Raw genomic sequence first — 24,104 nt, 5'->3', positions numbered from 1 at the left:
TGCAATGAACACCATGCATGCAAATAAAATTGACAAGTATGTTTTTTTCCCCCATGAAATAGCTGTAGAGGAACTGTACTACCCCTTTAGAAAGTAAATATGTGGAGGTCATATTCAAATGGCCAGTATGTCAACCTACACTGACTTGCGTTCAGTTCTAGTGCTTTTCCACTAAATTAGCTCTGGTTCTTGAACTGGTTCTGTTCAAGATTCTTGAACCTTGGTGCTATCTAACGAACCAGCCCGCGTTTCTACCAGTTTTGAGCGGAACCATTGTAATCAAAGATGCGTCGTCAACAGAGGGCGTTACACAATGACCAGTAGAATTAGAATATGACATGCCCACTTTGGTTCGCAAGAAAAACCTGCTATTTTTTGGTTCCAGCTGAGAACTAACTTTTCGGGTTCTAGTGACAAATCCAGTGAGTTATTCGGACCATCAGGGGGAAAGTGAGAAATATGCACAAATCTATCCTAATGTAATTTATTCCCATACAGGCTGCTCAGAGTAATCGCAGTCAGCGTCTCTTCTTGCAGCAGCACACCGTCTCTCCATCTCCTCCACACTATGCACACACAGGCAGGAGTGAGAGTGAGTTACTATGGTAATGAGGACGCTCTGTAACTTGGCAATAACACAGTAGGAGAACAAGGTGGGGTGGTAGAGAACATAGGCACAGTTGCAGCAGGCTTAGTAGTGATAAGACGGTCATTTCAGTCACCCGCCACTAGTGAACCGACTCATGTAGCTCCAGCTGTGAGATGTTTATTGTCCCACCCAACAGTGAAGTTAAATAACCGCCCTTGAGCGGTCATGTCCAAACAGTTCTGTGTCTTACGCAGAAATTGCAACAGAGCAGCTGCACAAGAAATATTGATTTTTAGCCTGGTGATTCCATGGATTGTTTATTTTGTTATGACAGAGGTCAAATGTTTCACTCACTGCAGTGCCTGCACCTACAGCCAAAAAATCAAAAAATATCTCTTTCCCTTCAACATAACTGTTGATCTTTTAGAAGTGATTTTGGGTGAAAGTTTAGGAATGTGCTGAATGTAATATGTCTCCGTTCATGACCTCTGCTTATATCTTCCTCATTTCATCCTCATAGCCTCCAAAACAAATTGATACTCTGCAAACCCTGGTTAACATTCAGTGATATCATTTTTCTAATAGTTACTCTTATAGTATCGGCACATAGCTACTAAAACATGACTGAAGTGTGGTTAAAGTTAAGCAATTGAAAGTACTTGGTTAAGGAAGGGTAGGGAAAGATTGTGGTGAATGTTTCCAGCCATTCCAATCATGATTTGTGTGTCAGGTAACGTTAACCCACAACCTAACATTAGTTACATTACTTGCTGTGTTGTTGTTCGCTCTATATCATGGTATTTCTCATGATATTGGATTTCTCCAGAATCACGTACCCCACCTTTAAGGAAAAGTACCAAAACAGTTTTAAAGGTCTTGCATTCAAAATCCTACTGAAGTAAAATACAGAGGTTTTATCAGCAAAATGTACTTCAAAAAGTAAAATCAAAAGTAAAATGTCTACCGTGCATGCTACTGTAGCCTTCAAGTCTTTGAAATCACTGGTGAGCCAACTTACTCTAAGCCCACTCTATGTATCATTATATACTGTATATATCTAGTGTATTATATAATGTCTTGTAGAATAAAGGGGGATTTATAGCTGTGGGCAATGGCAACATTTTAAAATCATAGAAATGCTCCAGTCAATGAAAAGTCTGAGGTCACTGCAGCTGCATTGCTTTCTGCTTTACTGTGATATAATCAAGGCATATACACCCCAGAGATGTCAATAGATTTAATGATGACAATGGTGACCTGATACTGCTTTGGTCAGCTGGTTGTAGAATGAGCACTATGTTTGAATGGAGTTCTAAATACTCACTTTGATCATTTTACACCATTCTTTAACTTTTAGATTATGACTACTGTGTTATTGCATCTTGTAAACGCTGCTTTCCTGAACAAGCACTAAGCCTACATTCAGAGCCAAGAGTGGATCAAGTGACTTCCAGCCCACTGACCGTCCCTATTGATCACAGAGAAGAGAGTATAACTGCAGGGCTGATTATCTCCCACCTGATAAGAGCCATTGTGCAAGTCTGTACAGGAGCTGATTGGTTGGCAGATAGATCAACTGATGCAGCATTCCTTGATAGGACTGTGTGTTTTGAGAGGGGGTAGGGGTCAATGGTTATGTTTACCTGAGATGACAGGCAGTGCAGTGTGTGTGTGGGGGCTTACAGTAAACAGTAGCAGAAGGTATAAAAGGTCACCCTATCCCTCTCTGGGCATCTCTCCTACCAGCCTGTGTGTGTTTGAGAGAGACAGACTTATCCCAGGCCTTTACCATGAAGCACTGCGTGCTGTTGTCGCTGCTGTTGGTGTTGGGGTGTGTGCACGTCCACGGTGCACCGGTGGAGCAGGGTGGCTTGGAGCAGGGGTCATGTGAAGATGCATCTGCGAAGGGTGCTGCAGAACTGGCTCTCACCAAGATCAACCAGGACCGGCAGGAGGGCTACATCTTCAGCCTGCACCGCCTGTCCAACGTCCACACGACGAAACATGTGAGTCATGCCGCTGAGCGCCACTGTGACACTGAACACAATCCAATTAATTTAATATTATTGATGCAGTATACTGTTTCCCTATAGAGTAGACCAATGCTATTTAGGGAGGAATTCCTTTCCTTTATTTTCTAGTCCAGTGCCAGACCTTGGAATAGCTGCCAACATCTCCAATTTGTTCAGTTATTAAAACAAAACGAAGAATTAATGGTTGACGTTAGTACCATCCATATCTGTCAGATCTGGAGATACAGCCACAGACAGCTTTACAATGGATTTCATTAAATAAATCCCCAGTTTAAGCCAATTATTAATAAATTATTCATGAGAGAAATTGTTATCTCAAATATCCATTTGTCTATTTCATTGTAAAGTGCATGAGTGTGAAACACTGTTGGTTAAAGTTGGTTAAACCAAGAGATAGCTCTACAAATGGACAGTTGAGTAATACAGCTAAGTATAATGTTCATTCTTGTTGTCACTTACAAGTGAAGGTTTAGGTAAGTGGGTTAAAGAGGACATGTTGAAATCCTGTGTGATGGGATGTGATGTGATGTGTGTTTATAAATATACTGTATGTCTACAATTAAGCTAACAAGTAAAAGATGATTATAACAAATAGGTATGAAGCCAAAACTATGCAAATAAGATCCAGGTTTCCATGATGGGACCATAAAACTCTCAGTTGAAACCCACAATAGTTCTTTTTCTAGTGACCAACCACAAATGTTTAACAGCAGTGAATCTTTAGTGTTTGCATGAAATTACAGCAACAAGTGCGAGACCCCGAAAACAAAGTTATACATAAAAAGCTAAGACAAGGACAATTCATAAGAGATGATTAAAGGAAAGTGACTAAAGGTGATGTTTGAATATTATAAATCAGTATTCACAGATCGCCAGATCTCATGTGGCAGGTCATCCCAAAATTAGTTTCAGGGTCAAATTCATTAGAAGTTAATTATGAGTGTAATTACGAATCAGACATCAAACATTTAAGCAAAGGATGTTATTAATGACGTGTCAGCTATGTAGTAGAAGACGGATCTGTTTTGATTGTGTGAAAGATCAGGCGATACCAAGGATTACGGGAATGGTAACAGTTGTCATGTAAATGTGAGAAACTGATTTTAGGGCTTCATTTGTCATTTGAACCATCACACAATGACACATTTTCCTACCCAGTGGAAGGTAATTTCCATTAGGATGCTATTGACTGTAATTATTGCTTGATAATTGCATATGTGTGTACATTCACAGGGAGAGAACGGCGTGGTTTTCTACCTGACTCTGGATGTTGTTGAGACCAACTGCAGCGTTCTCAGCAGGAAGGACTGGAAGACCTGCGAGGCTCGTCCCACCCATGACACACCGGTTAGAAAACACACGTACCCACCACATACTGTATAAAATGGTACACACACACATATTCATGACATGAATGACATTCTTGCATGCACACACACACAATACAAGGTTTATTTGGGCTTTTTCATTATTTTAATTCTATTCCATTTCAATTGCTTGTGTGCCTAAAATGCCTTAAATCAACATGTCTTACTGTATTAACATAACGAGCACTACACTTTCTTGCTCATCCATAAAGAGTAGTTCTTAAGTTAGTCTAGTCAAGTCTTCTTTGTTTGCATACGTGCAGCACACTGAAATATTGTATGTGCTTATTATTGTATTGGTCTTTGCAGGTATATGGACAGTGCAAAGCTGCCATCTACATCAGTAAGGTGAACAGAGTGGTGCGTCTCTACAAATACAACTGCGTTGTCAGACCAGGTAAAAAAATACTAATAATAAAAGCAAATACGAGAACTCGTGTTTTCTTTTATTTTCAAATGAAATAAGACATCTACTCCCACACTCATTGAGTATTTGAAAATGAAAAATTCTGCCAATGGAGTGAAACAGTTCCACTCTTTTCAGTTCAGCTGGACTTGTTTGACTCTTGTTTTGGAAATAAGTGAAATATATAACAGATTTCGCGTTTTAAGACTAAGATTTTGTGCAGTGCAAAACAATCTTATGATCGCTTTTCTCTATGCTCAGTTCCTGCAGCTAAGGTGCACGAACTGTGTCCTGACTGTTCTTCTCTTATCGCCATGGACAACGCTGAGGTTCAGAAGGCTGTGTCTCTCTCACTGGAGAAGTTCAACAGAGAGAGCGGGTTGGCAAATCGTTTCGCTCTGCTCAAAGTCAGCCGCGCCACTGCCGGGGTAAGTTTTCCACATCAAGATATCATGTGACATACTGTATGGTCCCATCTTTCAGTATATTGTGTATATATTTGCCATGTTTGCCACAGAAAGTTATGTTGAGAGGGAGGATGAATGCTCCTGAAGCTAATACCTCAGTGCTTTTTTATAACACCCAAAAAATATCTAAACTCTTGAGGAGTTGAAATGCAGCAGAGCACAGCTCTCAATCATTACATGAAACCCATTTTTTACAGCATCAAATAACTAATTAAAACCAAACCTATCAGAAAAGTGAACATTTGAACATCCATCAGCGTGATAAGAACTACCTAAACTGACAGAAACTGCCATCTTTGTGAAAAAAAAGAAGTATACTTTTGAGTTTTTAGCTTGGCCCATGTCCCATCCGCTAACATGGAGGGGGCGGGGGCAGCCAGCCACCAGGGGGCGATCGAGATGTTTTGGCTTCACTTTTAGGGAGCTGACATGTCTTCCATCTCTGTATATATATCTCTACAGTCAATGGGTGCACTGCTTCCCTCTCAATCCCCATGACCTACCCCTCTTGTGTGCGTTCGATGGTTTGCGCTCCCACCTCCTGCTCTTCCATCAACTTCTGACCAAGGATCTCATATTGTTGTGTCTATTCCTTTGTTAAAGGTTTTCTTTCTTTCTTTCTGTGTGTGTGTGTGTGTGTGTGTGTGTGTATCCAGATGGCCATGTCGATGTATTACTATGTACAGTACACCATCCAGGAGACCACCTGTCCCATGACCACAGAAGCAGTGACGGCTGATAAGTGCCCCCTCATGGAGTGCGAGTTCGCTGTGAGTCATGACAAATTGTTAATTCACAGTATATTTGAATATTTTATCTTTTAACTATTAATTGTATTACATTATTTATATATTTTAACTTTGAGAATTTGTTTTGCATGTTGAAAAGAGATAATCCTTGTTAATTAGTGCTTTGGTCCTTTAGTTAAACATTCAGTCCATTCATTACAGCTACTACTTCTCAAGGCTGTGTCTCTACATGCTACTTGCTCTACAAGTCGAACTTTATTTGGCTTGTATTTTCACAGAACCTGTTGAGAGAAATAATAAAATTGAAGACCAGTTTTTAGTCTGGCTTTTCAGTTTTAAGTGTAATAAATCAGGGAATTATTTGAGTTTTTAACACTGTAACCAAAGACCTCCAGAAGCATCCTTCTGTTTCCTCTCATAACTCTGGATCAGTATGCTTTGGGTTCATATCAGTGAGTAAGTTTATGATAGTAAAGGATTACTCTGAAATTCAGTTTTTTTAACTCTTAAACTCTAGTAAAGCCACAGGCATAACCATTCCTCCACTCTCGCCTCTCTTACTTGTTTTTTCTTGTTCTTCTCTCCTCAGCACAAGGGCTTCTGTAAGGCATCCCTCTTCTACTCTCCCACTCGTGATGCTGAGACCAGTGTAAACTGTGAGATCTATGAGCCTGAGGTAAGACTCACTGAGCCATGTTAAAACACAGTGTCATATTGATTTACTTATTTTCTTTTTTTAATGTCTTTCTGTAGTAAAAGGAAAAAGCATACATTAATTATTCTTTGTTTTAAATGTATGAGAATAAATAAATGTCATTCTTTCAGAGATGTAGATTTGAGACTTGGACTCGAGTAACAAAAAATGAAGACTTGAATTTGTCCCTACTGATTTGTCCTGACTTGAGACTTGGATAAAAAATCTCAAGTTTGGTAGAATACCAGAACAATAAAAATGAATAATACAGTTACAGGCAGGCCATGCATAGTTGCATCCACAGATTTTGAAGTTTTATTATTAGTCCCTGTTACTTTAAATGACATGGTCTCAGCTATGTAAACAGTATTTACACCATCTGTAAAGATTCAGAAAATAAGCTAGTACTGTAAGTAATAATTTCTAATCTTAACATTGTAGTTACCAAAGTAATTGCTGAGATCTGGGAATACGGTGACATCCAATGGAGCAAAAACGTGATCATTCAAACGATCAGACAGGTTGTCTGGCACTGCCTGTCTTCCTTAAAACGATGATCTCAGCAGTTATTTTGGTGATAACAATTGTATCATACAGAAACAATAGCCAACCCTACAAAAATAAGATCCAAGTCGTATTTAAGTGGAATTCTTCTTCAGAACATGCTCTGAAAGACTTGAGACTTGGACTTGCTCCAAAAGACTTAATGACAGCTCTGCATTCTTCTTATGCAGTTAATGTTATGTCTTTATGGTTTATAACCATGGTGGATGTAGCAGAGGTTACACACATCTTAAATCCTACCAATTTACCCAAATTGTACACATCACTCATTTAAACTCTGTGTTCTCCAGGCTGCTGATAGAGAGAAGAAACTGCACCTGCTGGGCGGAGAGACTGACCACAGCCACAAAGATACACAGGCACACAACCACGACGGCACACCCACTGCCAACCAGACACACACACACGACCACGTGCACGACCACACCAAGAGTCACGCTCATCACGACAAAACCCACAAGCACGCTGACAACAGCGGCCACCACCACACACACGACCATGATGCGGGCAGCAGCCACAGACACGCTCACGACCACTCCCATGACCACGGGCATGGCCACGATCACGTGCACACTCATCACGCCAAGGCACACAACCACAGCGGCGACTCGCCCAACCAACACCACGACTACAAGCATGCCGATGGCGAGCACACCCACGAGCACGACCACGAGCTCGCTCTGGACCACGACCACAAGCATGCTCACCTGCACGAGCACGAGCACCACCACCATCACCATCAGCACGACCACGAGGTCGCAGCCCACGACCAACCAAAGGGCATAGTGAGGATACTGCCCGCCATGGACCAGCCCACGACCCTGCCTTCCTTCCCTGATGTCCCCGCTGGTGGCCCTGAGGTGGGAGTCACCCTGCCCCTCAAGCCCGACCCCCAGATCCCCGGACAGATGGAACCCACCATCCAGGCCTTCCCCACCTCAGTCTCAGCCCAGTGCAGTCCCTCGGTGGCAGTAGCCACCCTGGTGGAGAGACTCTTCACTGAGGACCCCATGTTCAAGCCAGCTGCATAAGGTTGTCCTTGGAACTCACTTGGGAACTGAATGGATCTTGAAAAAACTCACAGACTGAAGTTTAGTGAAGACAGGAAAACACTTAACAGATTTGCTCCAGACATATTGATAGACAATTTCACACACCACGACTGCTTCCCTGGGTCATTCTCAGGCAAAATGGTGGTTTATTAAAAGCACATAACTATTCCTGTCTCTCTTCACTTCAACCACATAATAAAGGCCAAGTGCATTAAAAAAAAAAACACACAACATTAACATCAACCAGTTTTTTCCATTTTCTCTGTTGGTAGGAAATTGGTCATAAACAATAAAATAATAAAACCACTAAACTGGTCATTTCCATTTTACAATCCTCAGAGACAACAAAACTGTAAAAACTGACCGTAACATGCTTACATTCTTCTTCATGAGTCAATGTACAATCAACCCGGCAAACATGAAAGTTTTCTATGTTTGTATGTTATCTGTGCTTGGCTGCACAAAATAATAAATGATACCACAAATACTCATCCAGTGTTTTTTGTATTGAATTCAATGCACTTGTTCCCTCACAACCGACTCTCCCTGTGTTTCCTGTCACTGATATCACAAGTGTCACTGGCGTCAAACAAAACGGCATGAAAATAATCTTTAAAAAGCTTGTGGTTACATGACAAGCAGCAGATGGATTTTCTAAACAACACATTATCTACCGTGAGAAGTGGCTGTTTTATTAATTTGCTGACAGTAACTGAAGTACACCAAAATAAAATGTATTTTTTTCTTTTCCCGGATAATATCAATGTACATTGTTACCTACAGTACATAATGTAATTAATGCATTTAAAGTTTACAGTTAACAGTAATCTTTTCTTTTTTAATCATATTCAAACTGATTCAGAGCATCAAGTAATGTTTGTATTGTTGCCGTTCTGAACTTAGCCTCTTTGTCTCTGACCTTTCTTGTGTCTATATGTAAGAGAAAAGAGGGATACAGAGCTGGAGCACAAACTCCATAAGAATGTGAGAAACTAAAAAAAAGCACTTAGATTGTGCAGACCTCCACAGGCCACAGAATCATCTGAATTTGAATAATAGAAAACTTTTTAATCTGCATCTTGATCCAGATCTACATTGGAATTTACATAGTAAAAGACAAGCATGCTGATATTTTGAGAAAACCTCAATCCTGGAAAATATAAGGGATATATATATATATATATATATATGCTGTATATACTGTAATTATATGGCAAAAACTCAAGTGAATTAGACTCATGACCACTGAGTTATTCTATTCAAATGTTTCATTTTGGCATAGCGCCACCTAGTGTGAGGGTGAACAAAATTTGGTTGCAATAGTATATGTTCAAAAATGATGGCTGTTACATGTAATAGGCCAAGCCTGGACAATTTTGGCAAACCATTATATGAAAACTGTGTAGAATATGAAAGGAGGAGTCACTGAAGTATGGTGCAGATTGGGTGCCAACCTGCTCAAAGTAGTTTATGGGCTCCTGCTAATAGACGAACATTACCTCAGAGGCAGAAATAATTGTTAACTTTGTGTAGCTTTCACACATCAGATAAAACAACAGTAGCTCTAGAACAGTATGAACTACACTCACCCACTCTATGTATATTATCTTTGTAGCCCCTAAACACCACCCACACATAACTGACAACTGCAATTCTGGTAAGTTGCAAAAGTGAAAAAAAAAAAATGCTTTCACAATAATGACACATTTTGTAGTTTGCACTCCAAATATAATGCACATTAATATAACTTGTGTACTAATATGTGGTCAAGCATTTTTATTTTATTTATTTTAGAGGTGCAAAAATACGTTAAAATAATTAACATATGGACAGCGGAGAAGTGGCTGAAGTAGCCGTTTGAAAAGTTTCTACATTTCGATCCTTGATTTCACCATGACTCGTAGTTCTGTTGTAACTGTTGTGAGTCCAAGCTGACAACAGCTCACATTCTGTGCTGAGGAGCAAGCTGCAAACGTTTCACTGTTGTTAATTGTTGGTAACCAAAACATACAATAGGTTTTTCAATGAGGCATTCCTTTAAACTAGGCTCTATGGAATTTGTCACATTAAAGAAATTAAATTAGCTGTACTGTATTCGATGAGTTTTTCTTTGTTTGAGTTAATTTCCCCTGTTGCCCAGTGCACTCTGACCCTTCAGTCAGTCTGAGCCAGCCATTGGCCTTCAGAGCAGCAGATAGCAGCTGTTTGCTCATCCTTTGGGAAAGAGGGGAAAGTCCAGCATCAGCCTCACATGTGTCTGTCCAAACCCTGTCCAGAAAAACTAGGATAACAGGTCTTGCAAAGGGTGATTTAAAGACCAGGGCCTGTCTTAGTCTAAATGTTAAATTACCCAGGCTAGGCTTTAGTAATTCAGTTGGGTAAAATTAGGGGTTTATTTGATCCAGTCTGTGTGTGTGTGTGTGTGCGTGCGTGCGTGTGTGTGTGTGTGTGTGTGTGTGTGTGTGTGTGTGTGTGTGTGTGTGTGTGTGTGTGTGTGTGTGTGTTAGAGGATGAGTGTGTACCTGTTGGTCCTGTGTCTGGCTTTGCTGCAGCAGGAGGGAATAGCCAGGCCAGACCCTCCAGGCTGCAATAGCCCTGAGGTGGTGAGGGTGGCAGAAGAGGCCCTGGAGCAGATCAACCAGGACCGGACAAACGGATACATCCTGAGCCTCAACAGACTGTATGACCTCTCTCACACTCCTGAAAAGGTGAGGGCGAATACTCGTGCACACACACATGCACACACAAAAACATGAGCAGGGTTGTACACCATCTTGCATCTTGAAAGGTGCAACAGTATTTGCAGAAAGAGGGTGGAAGCAGTCGATGGGCAGGCAGCAGCCCAGAAGCAAATACGAAGAAAATTAACTGTGTGTGTGTGTGTGTGTGTGTGCGTGTGTGTGTGTGTCTGTGTGTGTCCAGGAGAAAGGTGGGTCACTCTACAAACTGACCATCGATGTCATGGAGACCAAATGCCACATCACCAGCAGGAAACCATGGAAACAATGTGAAGTCAGAGATATTGGTGATGTTCCAGTAAGTGCCACATGGTGGTGTATCTTCACTCTTCAGAATCAACACAATGACTGCTTTATTTGTGGGCCATTACAGGCTTAACCTCAACCCAATTATTTAGGCTTTTTTAAAATATTAGATCATTTTCACAAGTCCAAATTCCATTCAGTGTGAAATCACTTTCCATGTTTGTTTGTTGACCTGGTTATTAGTTTGGTTATGCAGTATGTGCATGTATCTATACTTACATCTGTATGCTTGTGTCCTTCAGGTGTATGGAGAATGTGAGGTATCTGCCTACGTCGACTCTAAAGTCAAACTTCAAAATTACTCGTGTGCACTTCGTGAAGGTAGATCGATGGAGTCATTTACACTCATATTTCATTCGTTTGATAACACCAAAACACAAGTCTCTGTGCTAGAAAGTGTTGCAAGTCTATTTTGTTGGCACTTTACCGCTTTGATTTTGTAAATGTTAGTGAGGTGTGAAATTAGAGATGCTGACATACATTGAATTCTTTCTCTATATATGCTCTGTCCCAAAATACCTCCCTGAGGCAAGTAAACATGTCATCCATGAGTGATTACGCAGAGTTGCAGTTGGATATTAAAGTAAATATATGTCACTGACAAAGTACTATCGGTTTTAATTTTTTTTACATTTTTTTACACAATTTGGCTAAGTGAAGGAAAACACACCTGGATAAAGCAAACTGTCAGAGGGAAGCTGAACATAGCTGAAAGGGTTCATACTGCAGGATGGAGGTTGGGAGTTAGGAGTACATGTAAACCATACAAAGTGCCTGGGTTGAATCCTCAACAAACACCTTGCTTCAGCTACATTCCACTGACCTTTGACCCTGTTAATTCTTGTGTTTAGTTCCTGCTACTGCGGTGGTGGATGTGTGTCCGGACTGTCCCACGGCTGACAACTTGAATGAGCCCGTTGTCAAGGAGACAGCCAATCTCTCCCTGCAGAGGTTCAATGAAGAGAGCCGCCTGGCCAACTACTTTACTCTGGAAAACATTACAAGAGCCAGTTCACAGGTAAAGAAAAAAACTAAATAATCAAGTAATCAACTAAAGGATGCCTGTTCCGAGTGAAGATTCTGTGTACAGACAAGAGAGTTCATGTTTTAACTACAGACTACATTTCCTACAGACCATGTAGCTCTTGTTGCAAAGTAGATATTTTTTCGTTGGTTTTTATCAGGTTCATCCTTCTAGACTTGAGTCCACCTGAGGCTACACCTTCACTGTTCTGTGCTCTTAAAGGGGTTGGCCACTTAAATGTGGCAACTTTTTACTTTGAAAAGTATCAGGGAACAGTTTTGATGTTATGTGTGTGGCACTTTTATCAGATTGATTATATTTGGTTTTATATTACATCTAAAACTTTCCAACCTTATTATTTTATCATTCTTATTTTGGTAAGCAGTTGACCGGTGTGGGTATGCATGGCTTTGTGTGCTTTGTCAGTGGGTTGTCGGTCCATCGTACTTTGTGGAGTTCACCATTCTGGAGACGGTGTGTTCAAAGAAAACAGATGCCAATGAACTGAGCAACTGCCCACCTATGGACTGTCAGTTTGCTGTGAGTCACACGCACACGCACACACACAAATGTATTTAGGGTGTTTCAATATATGATTTACTGCACTTACTCAGCACAAGTTCTTCAAACAGGGCTTTCCACAGTCTAAAGCTGAACAAGACTGTTGGATGTGAAATTGGCCTGAAATACAGTCTGGCTGTTAGATGCTTGTTTTAAAAAAAGCCGTATTGATGGAAGACCGCTCCAAGAACTCCCTAGAAATGGAAATACAAAATGTAGATTTTATTCAGTCTGTATTTTCACTCTTGTGTAAATTCCCAAAAGAACTTAAGGCCTCAAATGCTCTTTTATTGCCATTATTTAAATTCTTTTTATGTGTCTTGTCTTCGCTGTGGTGGTTGTTGCTTGTGTACACCACCTTGGTTCCACCCATACTCCACTCCATTGCAGAATCTTTTCTGGCTCTAAACACGATGCCGCCACAAGTTGTAAATCCAGGCTCAGCTATTCTTGATTTTCTTTTCTCGCAGCATAGAGGCTTCTGTTTGGGATCACACGAGGCCCATGAGGACCAGTTTGAAATCAGACTCCCTGTCGGAAAGAAGGACAGCTCATTTCAGAATCAGAGGCCTGTAGAGGTGAAGTGTGAGATCTACGAACCTCAGGTACCTGCTTCAACTGCACTTATGCACCACACAATAGGACTTAATGTATCTGATCTTTAAAATTTTAAATGGACATAAACAACAAACTAATTCTTCTACCAATCTATTAATCTATAAATCTAAATTTCAGACATCCTGATATCAGAGGCATCTCTGATGTCAGGATATCTGAAATTTAGATTTATGAAGGCTTTTAGATTTCTTCAAAGTTCCAGTAATCAATATAGTTTATTTGATCACTGAATCAAACACTGTGTATAAAGTGAAAAGGGTCGCTTATAATGATGAGCACACAGAGAAATACCATCCAATTCTGCAGCTCTACAGTGCTTTTGCTGTTTAGAGAGAGAGTTTTATGGTACAGTCTCACCACTGACATCAACTTGTTCCTTTACAGTTTCCTGAGGTCAGTAGAAGCTGAAATAGTGAGCCACACTCTATCTTTCTCTTTCCTCTTCCTCTGTAGGCTGCCGCTGTGGAGGAGCAGGCCCATGCAAAAGCACATGGGGTGCACATGGGGCATCAGCACGACAATCACACACACCTGCACCCCCATGAGCACACGCACTCCGTCACACCCAGCTCAGACCTCACTGTCTCCAAGCCAAGGGGCTCCCTCGGGACTGTGGTGGATCAGCCTGCTCCTCTCAGATTTTCCCCAGCAGCCAGCTCCTGCCCCGGACCGCACAGACACCATCTGGGCTTAGACAAACTCAAGCTCTGATTGGCCGGACCAGGACGGTTGATCTTTGATCAGCTATTCAGCTACATTTTTCCTGCATGTTGTAATTAGTTAAGAAAGACAAGAAATTGCAACCTAGAAGTAATATATGGTAGTAAGGCAGTAAATTATACCCACAATAATCTGTGGAAATAATCAGATTACAGTGATTGTTTGATTAAAGCATTTACATAACAGGAAGTTGTATCATTTTCTGGCATAACATGAGAATTCTTTGGCAGGTTATGCAAATATATCTGAACAGGGTTCTGTGGAGACATTTCAAAAATGTAACTTAAGTTAATGATCATTTAACTGATCATAAAAGATTACTTACACTGCACATACTGGAATAGTACATTGTATTACATACATTGTACATGAGGTTTTCAAACTGTGAGGCACGCCTACACGGGGGGGGCGCAGGAGAGTTGAGGGAAACGGACAGAGAGACGTCACGTGAGGCAAAGATAATCCGTGATTAAACGTCCGTGAATCTGCTTAGAAGTCATAGAAAAACGACTCCTTATCACTCCTGAACTTGCCTGAGAATCATCACATTTTTAAGTTTTCTTCAGCATCAGAGTAATCCAGTGCTACTGCAAACAGGAATTGCTAACAGCTTATTCGGCATACTTTTAATGGTGCCAATTTGCCAAAATGTCAAATTTATTTGAGGGGGGGTCCCACAGTGTCAGACTCATGCTTTGTAGATTATTATAAAGGATTTGTTGGTGTATTTCTCAGAAATATATTTTCCAAAGATTGACAGATACTAAATTATCAGATTTGTGTAGAGTGTGTACAGTACAGATGTGTTACGGTTACTGACTTATCAACTGACAGCTGATTTTTTTTTTGTATTCTGTTTTGTTTCAAACCTTTGAAAGTGAAAACCCATTTAACAATATTTGCTGTGATTTTACATATTTAGTGTTATTCAAAGTACAGTATTAAGCTTTCTGCCTCAATGAAATTGAACTGAGTAGGTAAAATAGTTATGTAAAATCATGTCCAACAAGGACTGGTGAGGTGGGGAAAGTCTGGGGCATCTGTATTGGCTGTGTGACACAGCTGGGGTTGTTAACGCGGATCAGGGTGTGAGGCTTTAAAAAATCATATTATGTCCACCTTATCACCCCTTTCCCACCCAGTGTGACTTGAATCAACACTGCTGATGATATAAATGCTGATAGGCTACAACTGTTTAAACACGTTTTCAACTGTTTACATGCATATTTTGATATTTTTGTGATTCGAAATGAACCTTCATACGGTTTAAACTACATTTGTGGGGAAACAGAAAGCTCAGTTGAGACCCGCACACTGAGCGGGGATGAGTAGGATTGGGCTGTATGAGTAATTCTAGCTCAACATGATAACACTGTAACACACGTCGCCTCTGTCACTACACGCAGATCTCAGTCAGGTGTCTTCGTTTCGTCGGCAGTCTCCTGTCTAGCTCGCCGTGATCGTATAGTGGTTAGTACTCTGCGTTGTGGCCGCAGCAACCCCGGTTCGAATCCGGGTCACGGCAGCCTTTTGAGGGGGCCACTTCGGTTCCTGTCCAGTGTCATTCAAGAAGGTATTCGTTTGCTTTGCAAAACATATTTCACTTCAGGCTTAGAAGAACCTGTTGCTAACAAGTAATCACAACTGCAGAGAAGGTGCCACAAATTAATTAAATTGCCTAAGAACAATGTAATGCTGAGGCACTTTCTTTTACTTTTGCTCCAATGTAATATTGTACGTTTTACTGCTCCACTACTAGATACAGTACTTCTACATATATATAAAAGTATTTAGCAGCATATAGACCAGCTACAACATTAGAATATGTTAAAATATAAACTATATTAATGTAATTAATAACATCATTTGTTATAATACTAAAATTCTAAATGTAGGACTTAAATTATAGTATTGCAACTTTTAGTTAAGTAAATTATTTGAATACTTTTTCCACCTATGAGGCCTGCACAGTATGAGTCCAGCACAATGCATAGGCTGAAGATGATTAAAAGTAAGAAACAAACACAGCATGAAAAGTGCATCACAGTCGCAGTCACAGTCTTCTCAAGTGAAGATGGCAGTTGAAAAAATGACACTGAATGAGCATGTAAACTGACTGCCATTCAGAAACCACTTTAATCTAAGGTCAACCCATATCGGCTTTAGTGAACAGGTTTCGGATGTGTAATAGCGTTGTCCACAAGAACGCAGGCACAGTAAAGTGTAAAAACACTGATGATGTTCCAGTTTTCCAAGATGATGACATGTACATGCACACTTCTGGGTTCATGACTAGCAGGAAAAACTCCACGACCCCCAGACCTAAACATCAGCAGACGTCTACTGCAGACGTCATCATGTCATCAATCTGATTTTGGCCTTGAAGGTACAGTTACTCAAAAAGGGAGAATTGGAGTGTGTCTTTGCTTTACAGACATTATGAGTACATAAAGTAAAATATATATATATTTTAAAAGACAAAGAAATGTGCTTTTGGGGGTCAAGGGCCCCAGGAAATGGAAAAAGAGAGAAATCCCAGGGCACTATGAGCCCTCAGTAAATTGCATGGTTGACACAGGGTGTCTAGCTTACTCACATAAAATTCACATAATGTCCAGTTTTCCACTTGTTTGTCATACTCCAAAGAAAGAAAACAACAGGAACAAGTGATGAAACGGTATGGTGGAGTTATTGTGTGTATCTCAATCACTCTCTATGTGTGTGTGCAGACATATCTCATCAAGACTTTTCTTCTTGGCCTGTATATCAGACTGAAAATGGATCACACCTCTTGCCCTCGATAGGTTTACTGCTGTGTGTTAGGCACCGGACTGAGTCAAGAGGCCCACAACAGAAGAGCATTGCTGTGATTTGTGGCGACAGTTTCATAGGCCTGTTAAGGCCGAAGCACACAATGTGCTCGGTAGACTGAGAGAATGTGAAACAGTTCGGGAGAAGAACAAATATTTGGACCTCAGTCTCCAGGGGAAGCTGGTTGAATACAAATTAATTTACTCATTCATAAAAGAGTCCTCTGGCAGCCAAGCAACAAAGACAAAGTGACTAATGTTTACTGTTACACAACACAGAGCGATCCAAGGAAAAGAAAACGCAGAGCAGTAGCTCACACAGTAAGTGTTGTATTGTGCTCTTGACATTGTTCTCTGAATGTGATTAATTAAAGGCAGTGCAACATAGATGTAGCCACTTTCATCTGTTTCTAATGTTCAAATACATGTTTTCTTTTCTTTTAAATTTTAAAATTAAATCATGATGTATCAAGTAGTTTAAGAGATAAGCCGTTGCTTGAAAATATCCGTCATCAGTCCTACTTAAAGTATGTTTTCTGGGCACAATAAAATGAATGTATTGAAATTATAAGACATACCAGTCAATAAAGAGGATACATTATGAAATTGTGAATTCATTCAACATTGTGCAGTTTTCCCACATGCTGTTCAAGGAAACTGTACTGCCTCTTTACTCACTTCTGTCAGACAATTTCACTGATCATATTTGTAGAAGTAATTCACACTAAAAAAAATACAACTTAGAGATCTGCTTGTGCAAATGCATATTTGTCTTTCTTATGTGAATTTCCATTGCAAATTTACATAAATAGATTATTTTGGCTAAAGAAGTTGTTCTGCACTTCATAATGTGTCCACATGGTGTCACCCTTACTTCTGTTTTCACTTCATAACCATGCCATCAATCTGCAACGGAGAGTCATGATTTAAACATACTGATGTAACATTTAAAATGTTACTTCCTTCTGATGTGTAATAGGTGAAGAAAGCAGGCAGTGTCTGAGAGAAAAACATGAGATGGGCTTCGGTGTATGGTGTTGTCATACATTTTGTCAGTTCAGTTCCTGATATATACAGTATTTGGTCCATGGTCAGTAGTCTGTTTCAGTGGTTATCAAACTTGGGGTTGAGACGATCAGGGGGACTCAAGAGAAATTTGAGGGCTTATCAGATACTTCTGTTAAGGTTTTTCCTCAAAAATGTTTTATCTTCTCTTGAGAAATACTGGATACTTTCACCTTTTGAGGCTTGTAAAAATCCTTTGAATGAAATAATTGAAATAGGAAAATCTTTCTTTGATTAAAGTGCTCACATCCCACGCTAAGACCTTAACATGTGATGAGGGATGACAAGTAGACATTATTTTATTTTAAGGCATCACAAGTCAAAAAGGTTGGGAACCACTGGACTTTTTCATTGCTTCTGTACTGTTTAAAAAAGCCATTTCATACCAGGACTTTTTACTTTAGTTTATGAGTGATGGCAATGTCATCTGGTCAGTCTACCAGTTCAGTCCAGATTGAAATATCCCAACAACTACTGGATGGATTGCCATAAAATGTTGCACATTCATGGTGCCCAGAAGATAAATCCTACTGACTTTACAGATCCCCTGACTTTTCATCTAGCGCCACCATGAGAAGTGCTGCTCTGTATGCCACATGAGTTAGATGTACTGAAAAGTCATGAACAAAGCATTAAAATAGTTTAAATAAGCACTGCAATATTATGTGTGTAGTAGGTGTTGGTTGCACTTCTATAAGGTTATTACTGAGCCCTCTGGAGTCATTGTAAGCCTAATTTAACCAAACATCTCCATGAAGAGATCCTCTTTTCCAAACATCGGAGCCATCTAAACACTCCGTGTTAATTACATGACTGGAAATGAAAGTATTCAAATGAATACTATGCTGAACATGTTCCTTTTTGACTGTATACTCAGCTTTCTAACACAACAAAGAGTCATTTAACTGCTGTCTGAGCACATTACTCAATTAACGCTGGTTTACAAGAGCCTTGTATGTACGTAGATAATGGATTTTGTTGGCACCCCTGAGTGTGAGCTGCAATTTCTCTGTTCTGTTAATATTCCATGTTGCAACACAGCTTCAGGCACAGTTATACATGTATTGTTGTCATCATTTGTCCCACTGCTTTCCTCCTTGTCTGTCTTCTTCACTAAAACGCTCCTAGGAGAAGTGGATCTACTCCTCTAGTTGTGTGCCCCACATTCTTTGAAAATCACCATTATTAATTCAGCTTAAGAGACCCTCAAGATGTGTAAGGCTGTGTGTGTGTGTGTGTGTGTGTGTGTGCGCGCGCACTGACGTGTGCATACTTGTGCGCAGACAGTCTTGTACACACACAGTCATTTGTGTGTGTGCTTGCTGTTGCTTGTGGCTGAGAGAGATGCCAGAGAGAAGGTATCCAAGCTTCAGGGCTCCTGCTGACACACTGACCTCACACTGAGTGGAGTTGGCACCAAAAGAAAACCAAAGCTCTGTTTCACACTGAAAGATGAAGCTGGTGTGTTCAGATTAATCCACTCGAGAGCATTTTCAAAAAATTCTGTTTTTGGATGTGAAAAATACCAGCTTAGTGTGGACGGAGGAAATAGCTCTTAATAGATTAGTGTGAAAATAATCTAAGGATGTGAACAAAATCTCTTCCAATTTACTATTGAGTGTACTACATTTACTGTCCACCATTTTATTTGCGTGTCTGAATTCTGAGTGTATAAATGTATCCACTTTATGTTGCCCTCAAAAATTCCGCAATGGAATGAAAAAAGTGCTTTCTGCTAACAACATTTTATAGATGTGAAAATTACAGTTGCCATATCCTTACCTGAGGGCATCTGTCAGTGATGATGCAAAATGATAATGATAATTAAGTGTCCAAAATCTCTACTTGGAAAGATGCTATAATCATGTAAAAATGTATCTTTAAATGATAGCAAATGATGCATTTTAGGTCTGCCATACCAAATTTGAGGGTTTGCGGATGCTATTAGAAATTTTGAGATTATGCCACTTGTAAACACAGACACCTGTGAACAGCAGCTTTAAAACTGCAGCTATCCATTTTCTAAACCACTTGTGCTGTTGAGTCTCTTGGGAGGCTGAAGCCTATCCCAGCATGCATTGGGCAGGAGGCGGCGTACACCCTAGACAGGTCACCGGTGTTAGGCCTAACGCAGTTCACCTCAAACAGTTACAATTTTACCATATCCTCACCTGAGGGCAAACACATCATTACATCTGACGTGTCCAATACATGTAACACACACTGTCTTATGTAGGATTACTGGTATTGTGTAGAAACTAACTCCATGACATACTAGCAGGCAGAGGTCTGCCCAGATTGTAGAAAGCTTTGTGGTATAGCTCACCCAGTCTGTCAGTTCTCTGCAGAGAGAGACTATAGTATTGCAGCCATTTGTTGTTGTTGTTTTTTTTGCTATGTGGCTGTGAAAGCCTTACATGTTACCTTTTGGCTTTTAAGAGGAACCATGCTGTTATTGTGCACTGATCTCCAAACCTACTTCATGTTGGAAGCATATGCTTTAAAAGCCAAAGCCCTAATCAACAGATCAACATGTATTTGAAGACCTGGCAGGGATTAGGTTGCTCTCTATCCTTTTTAAAGAGCCTTAAGAGCACACAGGGTCCCTGAGAGGGGAATTGGTTGTATTCAGCAATAATTCCTCATGCAGAGACAGCAGCTGTTCTTGTCTGCCATCTAGCTGTTTTGCTGTCATGAGAGCAAGGTGGTCGTGACCTCAGGGACTTTTAAAGAAAAATAGCATAACACAGCAGCTCTTATGTAGATAATATCCTTCAAAATACTGCATATAGAATCAAATGAGGCAATAATATGAGTGCTGTGTGGGCCTCAATGTCAACATTGTGCTTGAAAACCTGAGGCTTAGTCATTTAAAGCTTGGAGATAGTCTCATATTGTTTGTACTATTTCTGTTCAAAGATGCATCACCTAGGCAGCTTTCAGAAATTAAAGGAGGGAATTCATTGTGATGAATGACGATGATGTTTTAATTTGTGTGAAGCAAGACAACAATTCTGAGTAAATCATATGCAACATCATCCTACTACCGTATGAGCCCTCAAGACACCATTAGCAGCAGTACTTTATATATTTCCAAAGAGGTGGTGAGAATGTGAATTACTGCTGCCCCACTTCCCCTTCCCTCCCCGCCTGGGACCACCTTTAGGGGAGTGCTGCCTCTTTACTCGCAGGGCGACACAGATGGTCTGTGCATTATACAACATGACAACTGCATTAAACATGAACACAGCTCTACTGTGTCCACTGACCACATATCACTGTGGTTTATGGAAGGTCTCTCGTACCGAAGATGCTTTTATTCCAGATGCTTGAACAGAATGTGCTGAGGATGCTCAGTGTGAAGGATCTTTTTTAAATGACCAACAACACCAGCATGTTGCCATTGTACACGTCCTAAATTGGCAACATCAATTGTATGTTTTGACCGGATTGTATTTAGGCTGATAATATTATATCAGTGTCTCATTTTAATGTAAATGGACCTGCGGACAGTTAAATACATACAGTATCTCCTCTATTAATCTATGTGATTTGTGTATAAGCATACTTGTTTTAACTTATAGGATCTGAGGTCACTTTTGCTATTTTGATTTACATACAGTAATGAATAGAAGTCCTTGATTTTTACCTAAAAGCCATTTTTCACATTAAGATTAAGGTTAGAAAACTGCATTTAATCCTTAAAAAACTAAAGTGACGCTTTAGATGTTATGTGTCTGTCCTTAAATGTTTGATTATTAAAGCAGCCTGTCCACTAATGATGGAAAAAGCACAAATTTAGAAAACACGTGTATTTAAACTCAGAGGTTTAAGGGATTTTAAGTTTATATATAAGATTTAATATAAGAGGGTTATGTATAAATAATGGGATCAAAAAATGGGGAGACAATATTTCTGCTTTAAAATAACTTCAAAAAGGTAAGATTATACCCTTGTGTCAGGTTTTTTCCAACTCATTTCTATATGTTATGAGGGGTGAGTGTTTTACAAAAAATGCATATAAGCCTTTTATTGAACAATTCAGGGATTTCATTATATATATACATATATATATATATATATATATATATATATATATATGCCAGAGAAAGAAAAATTGAAAGAGAGAAATCATAATTTCTTATTCTTACATTTTCATCTTTTATGATATCTCTATAGGTGCTAACATATATGGCCACTAGTTGGTAGCCTTGCTCTTTTTATTTTATTCAGAGGCAGAGGTTTGTGATTAATACACATCAACCCCTTCTGTAAAGCCATATTAACGTTTCTTATTCGCATCGGATTAGAGTTTAATTCCTAAAGTGTAAATTACCATCTCATCTTCTAGCCAGTATCTTTGATCATTTATAATATAATAGCCAACAGGTAATTTATTTTCCTAGTATGCATATTGTGCTAAAAAACATTGCAAGTTAATGTTTCACCTCTGTTAATAACAAAGCCAAGGTTTATATAATAAAAATGTGAATATAAAGGAGGTGACACCACTCCTTTGTTTACCTGAGTGAAATTCAGGTTTTTCCCCTGTGTGTGTGTGTGTGTGTGAGCGTGTGTGTGTGGAGGGTGGGAGGGGAGAGAGGGGGCAGGTACCAGACTTTGAGCCCCTCCTCCAGAGAGCCACGGTGCGCCTCTGTTCCAATGGAAACAGGTGGGATCCCCGGACTCCTCCAATCACACCCTCCCTCCGTGCTGGGGGATAGTCCAGGGCAGGAGGCAGGACCCAACCAACTTCCACACTCACCACAGGAAAAGTCGTGAAAACACATCTGTCCCAGCGTGTCGCTGTTTCTGGTTCCTGCATGTGTTTTTAAAGCTGTTACGGTGAATATTTGCAGGGCAGCAGTTCGCCGGAGGCTGGAGAAGTAGTTGCCGCCACTTGGCCGCTGTTGAGGGCGGTGTAGTAGCGTTGTAATGCTGGGACAGTTTGCTGCGATGGAGAACATGTAACGTTACTAACCGGATTTGGAATTGTCTTTTCTTGGATTACTCCCTCGACTCGACTCGGTTCATTTCCCTTTGATATTCTCTTGGTTCCTCTGGTAGTGTGGAAGGTAAATACTTTGAAAATGCCTGGAAAAACAAAGTACAACCTCGTTGACGATGGGCATGATTTGAGGATCCCGTTGCACAACGAGGAAGCTTTCCAGCATGGGATCAACTTCGAGGCAAAGGTAAATTCTCAAGCAGCTGTACAAGTGTAGATAGATAGCCAGTTAACGTTCGGTTAGTCGTTAATGTCTATGTATGCTTTTGAGCGTTGTCTTCGTTAACGTAAGCCAACCTGTCTACTCTGTAAATTTAAAACTATTTTGTATTCAAAACTGGTCAAGATTACTGAAATAACGTTTGGCGACTTTTTTTGGGGGGGGGGGCCAGAAATCTAATTGTGAGAGATTTGGCTAGCTAGTAAAGCAAGTTGTTAGCTAGTTGAGGGAACGAAGTTGCGCAGAGTCAATCATTAACTTAAATGGACACTTGAACTGTTTCAGTAAATAAAAATCAAGTGAATGCCAACTATTGTTTCATTAATGTGTTGTACCTGTCATATTTACCTTCCCGACGACAGTACATCGGCAGTCTGGATGTGACGCGGCCGAGCAGCCGAGTTGAGATTGTGGCTGCGATGAGAAGGATAAGGGTGAGTGGAACCTGGACAAAACTCCCTGTCAAATTATGCAATTTTTCACATCCTCGCTCATCAGCTAATGAGCATATCTGGTAGAATATGACAAGGGGTGTTTTAGGATTAACTGTGGTCCACTGCTACATTTGGCATATGTATGCTTGAATAAACAGCAACTTACTGTATATCAGGAAAGCGTCAACTTTTTGAATTGGTTGACTGTCCTCCCTGGTGAAGCTATTTTTGATGGAAGAATGTGAGGAATTGAAACACTACAAAAGTGCTTGTGGTTTGGTTTTTATTTCTGATGCCAAATGAAAAGAGCACCATAATTGTTAAAGTGTAATGTTGCTTTGGGGGATTTTGCCCACTAGCACTGGTAGAGAAATTTGTTCAGTTGATTTGTGAAATATACTATATATAATTGTATGCAAAATGCACGAAATGAGGATTTGAATAATGGTCGGACTACTTGGTGACCTTTCCCTCTGGAGCCCCAGAGAATGGCATGACAAATCTCCAAAAGGAGGCATAAAGATGTGTTAAATAGATGATTGTACACACAATTACAGTGTTATCATTTAGACATAGAAGGTATGAAAGCACGTTGGCGTTTAACCGTGCAGACTTTGTACTGTCTCGGACACGGCTTACTTGGCGGGAGGTTTGGTCTCCCATGTGCTCTGTCACTGTT

At 40.2% G+C, this 24,104-nt stretch overlaps 3 protein-coding genes and 1 non-coding gene across 7 annotated transcripts in view; all 4 read left to right on the top strand.

The window, feature by feature from the left end:
- Positions 1-2,313: 2,313 nt before the first annotated feature.
- Positions 2,314-8,412, top strand: LOC122877699 (fetuin-B-like). The gene is made up of 7 exons (XM_044199596.1): positions 2,314-2,595; positions 3,856-3,969; positions 4,299-4,386; positions 4,657-4,823; positions 5,519-5,632; positions 6,201-6,287; positions 7,160-8,412. The coding sequence occupies exons 1-7, from the start codon at positions 2,380-2,382 to the stop codon at positions 7,898-7,900; spliced, it is 1,527 nt and encodes a 508-aa protein (XP_044055531.1). The 5' UTR covers positions 2,314-2,379; the 3' UTR covers positions 7,901-8,412.
- A 1,760-nt stretch (positions 8,413-10,172) lies between these two features.
- LOC122878025 (fetuin-B-like) lies at positions 10,173-14,073 on the top strand. Its single transcript, XM_044200319.1, has 7 exons — positions 10,173-10,629; positions 10,844-10,957; positions 11,208-11,286; positions 11,817-11,983; positions 12,416-12,529; positions 13,021-13,155; positions 13,622-14,073. Exons 1-7 carry the CDS (start codon positions 10,432-10,434, stop codon positions 13,877-13,879), a joined length of 1,065 nt encoding a protein of 354 aa, XP_044056254.1. The 5' UTR covers positions 10,173-10,431; the 3' UTR covers positions 13,880-14,073.
- Positions 14,074-15,341: 1,268 nt separating this feature from the next.
- On the top strand, positions 15,342-15,413 carry trnah-gug. The gene has a single exon. It is a non-coding gene; the product is annotated as a tRNA-His (tRNA).
- A 7,015-nt stretch (positions 15,414-22,428) lies between these two features.
- The window catches only part of nos1apa (nitric oxide synthase 1 (neuronal) adaptor protein a), a 176,605-nt gene continuing 174,929 nt past the window's right edge, over positions 22,429-24,104 (top strand). The window contains exons 1-2 of one of the 4 annotated variants that reach the window (XM_044198868.1): positions 22,429-22,958; positions 23,354-23,425. In XM_044198868.1, the coding sequence (XP_044054803.1) occupies positions 22,854-22,958; positions 23,354-23,425 (177 nt within the window). In that variant the 5' untranslated portion in view covers positions 22,429-22,853. The remainder of the gene's footprint in view (positions 22,959-23,353; positions 23,426-24,104) is intronic. The other 3 variants (XM_044198869.1, XM_044198866.1, XM_044198867.1) reach the window with 3 other exon arrangements.

The sequence above is a fragment of the Siniperca chuatsi genome, linkage group LG6 (assembly GCF_020085105.1).
Source record: "Siniperca chuatsi isolate FFG_IHB_CAS linkage group LG6, ASM2008510v1, whole genome shotgun sequence".
NCBI lineage: Eukaryota > Metazoa > Chordata > Actinopteri > Centrarchiformes > Sinipercidae > Siniperca > Siniperca chuatsi.
This window is presented reverse-complemented; position numbering and strand designations above follow the sequence as displayed.

Excerpts from the sequence above, each read along its gene's own strand:
- LOC122877699 (XM_044199596.1), top strand. The coding sequence starts at position 2,380 with ATGAAGCACTGCGTGCTGTTGTCGCTGCTGTTGGTGTTGGGGTGTGTG. Across the intron at positions 2,596-3,855 it reads ACGTCCACACGACGAAACAT|GGAGAGAACGGCGTGGTTTT; the intron begins GTGAGTCATGCC and ends GTACATTCACAG. Across the intron at positions 3,970-4,298 it reads GTCCCACCCATGACACACCG|GTATATGGACAGTGCAAAGC; the intron begins GTTAGAAAACAC and ends TGGTCTTTGCAG.
- LOC122878025 (XM_044200319.1), top strand. The coding sequence starts at position 10,432 with ATGAGTGTGTACCTGTTGGTCCTGTGTCTGGCTTTGCTGCAGCAGGAG. Across the intron at positions 10,630-10,843 it reads TCTCTCACACTCCTGAAAAG|GAGAAAGGTGGGTCACTCTA; the intron begins GTGAGGGCGAAT and ends GTGTGTGTCCAG. Across the intron at positions 10,958-11,207 it reads GAGATATTGGTGATGTTCCA|GTGTATGGAGAATGTGAGGT; the intron begins GTAAGTGCCACA and ends TGTGTCCTTCAG.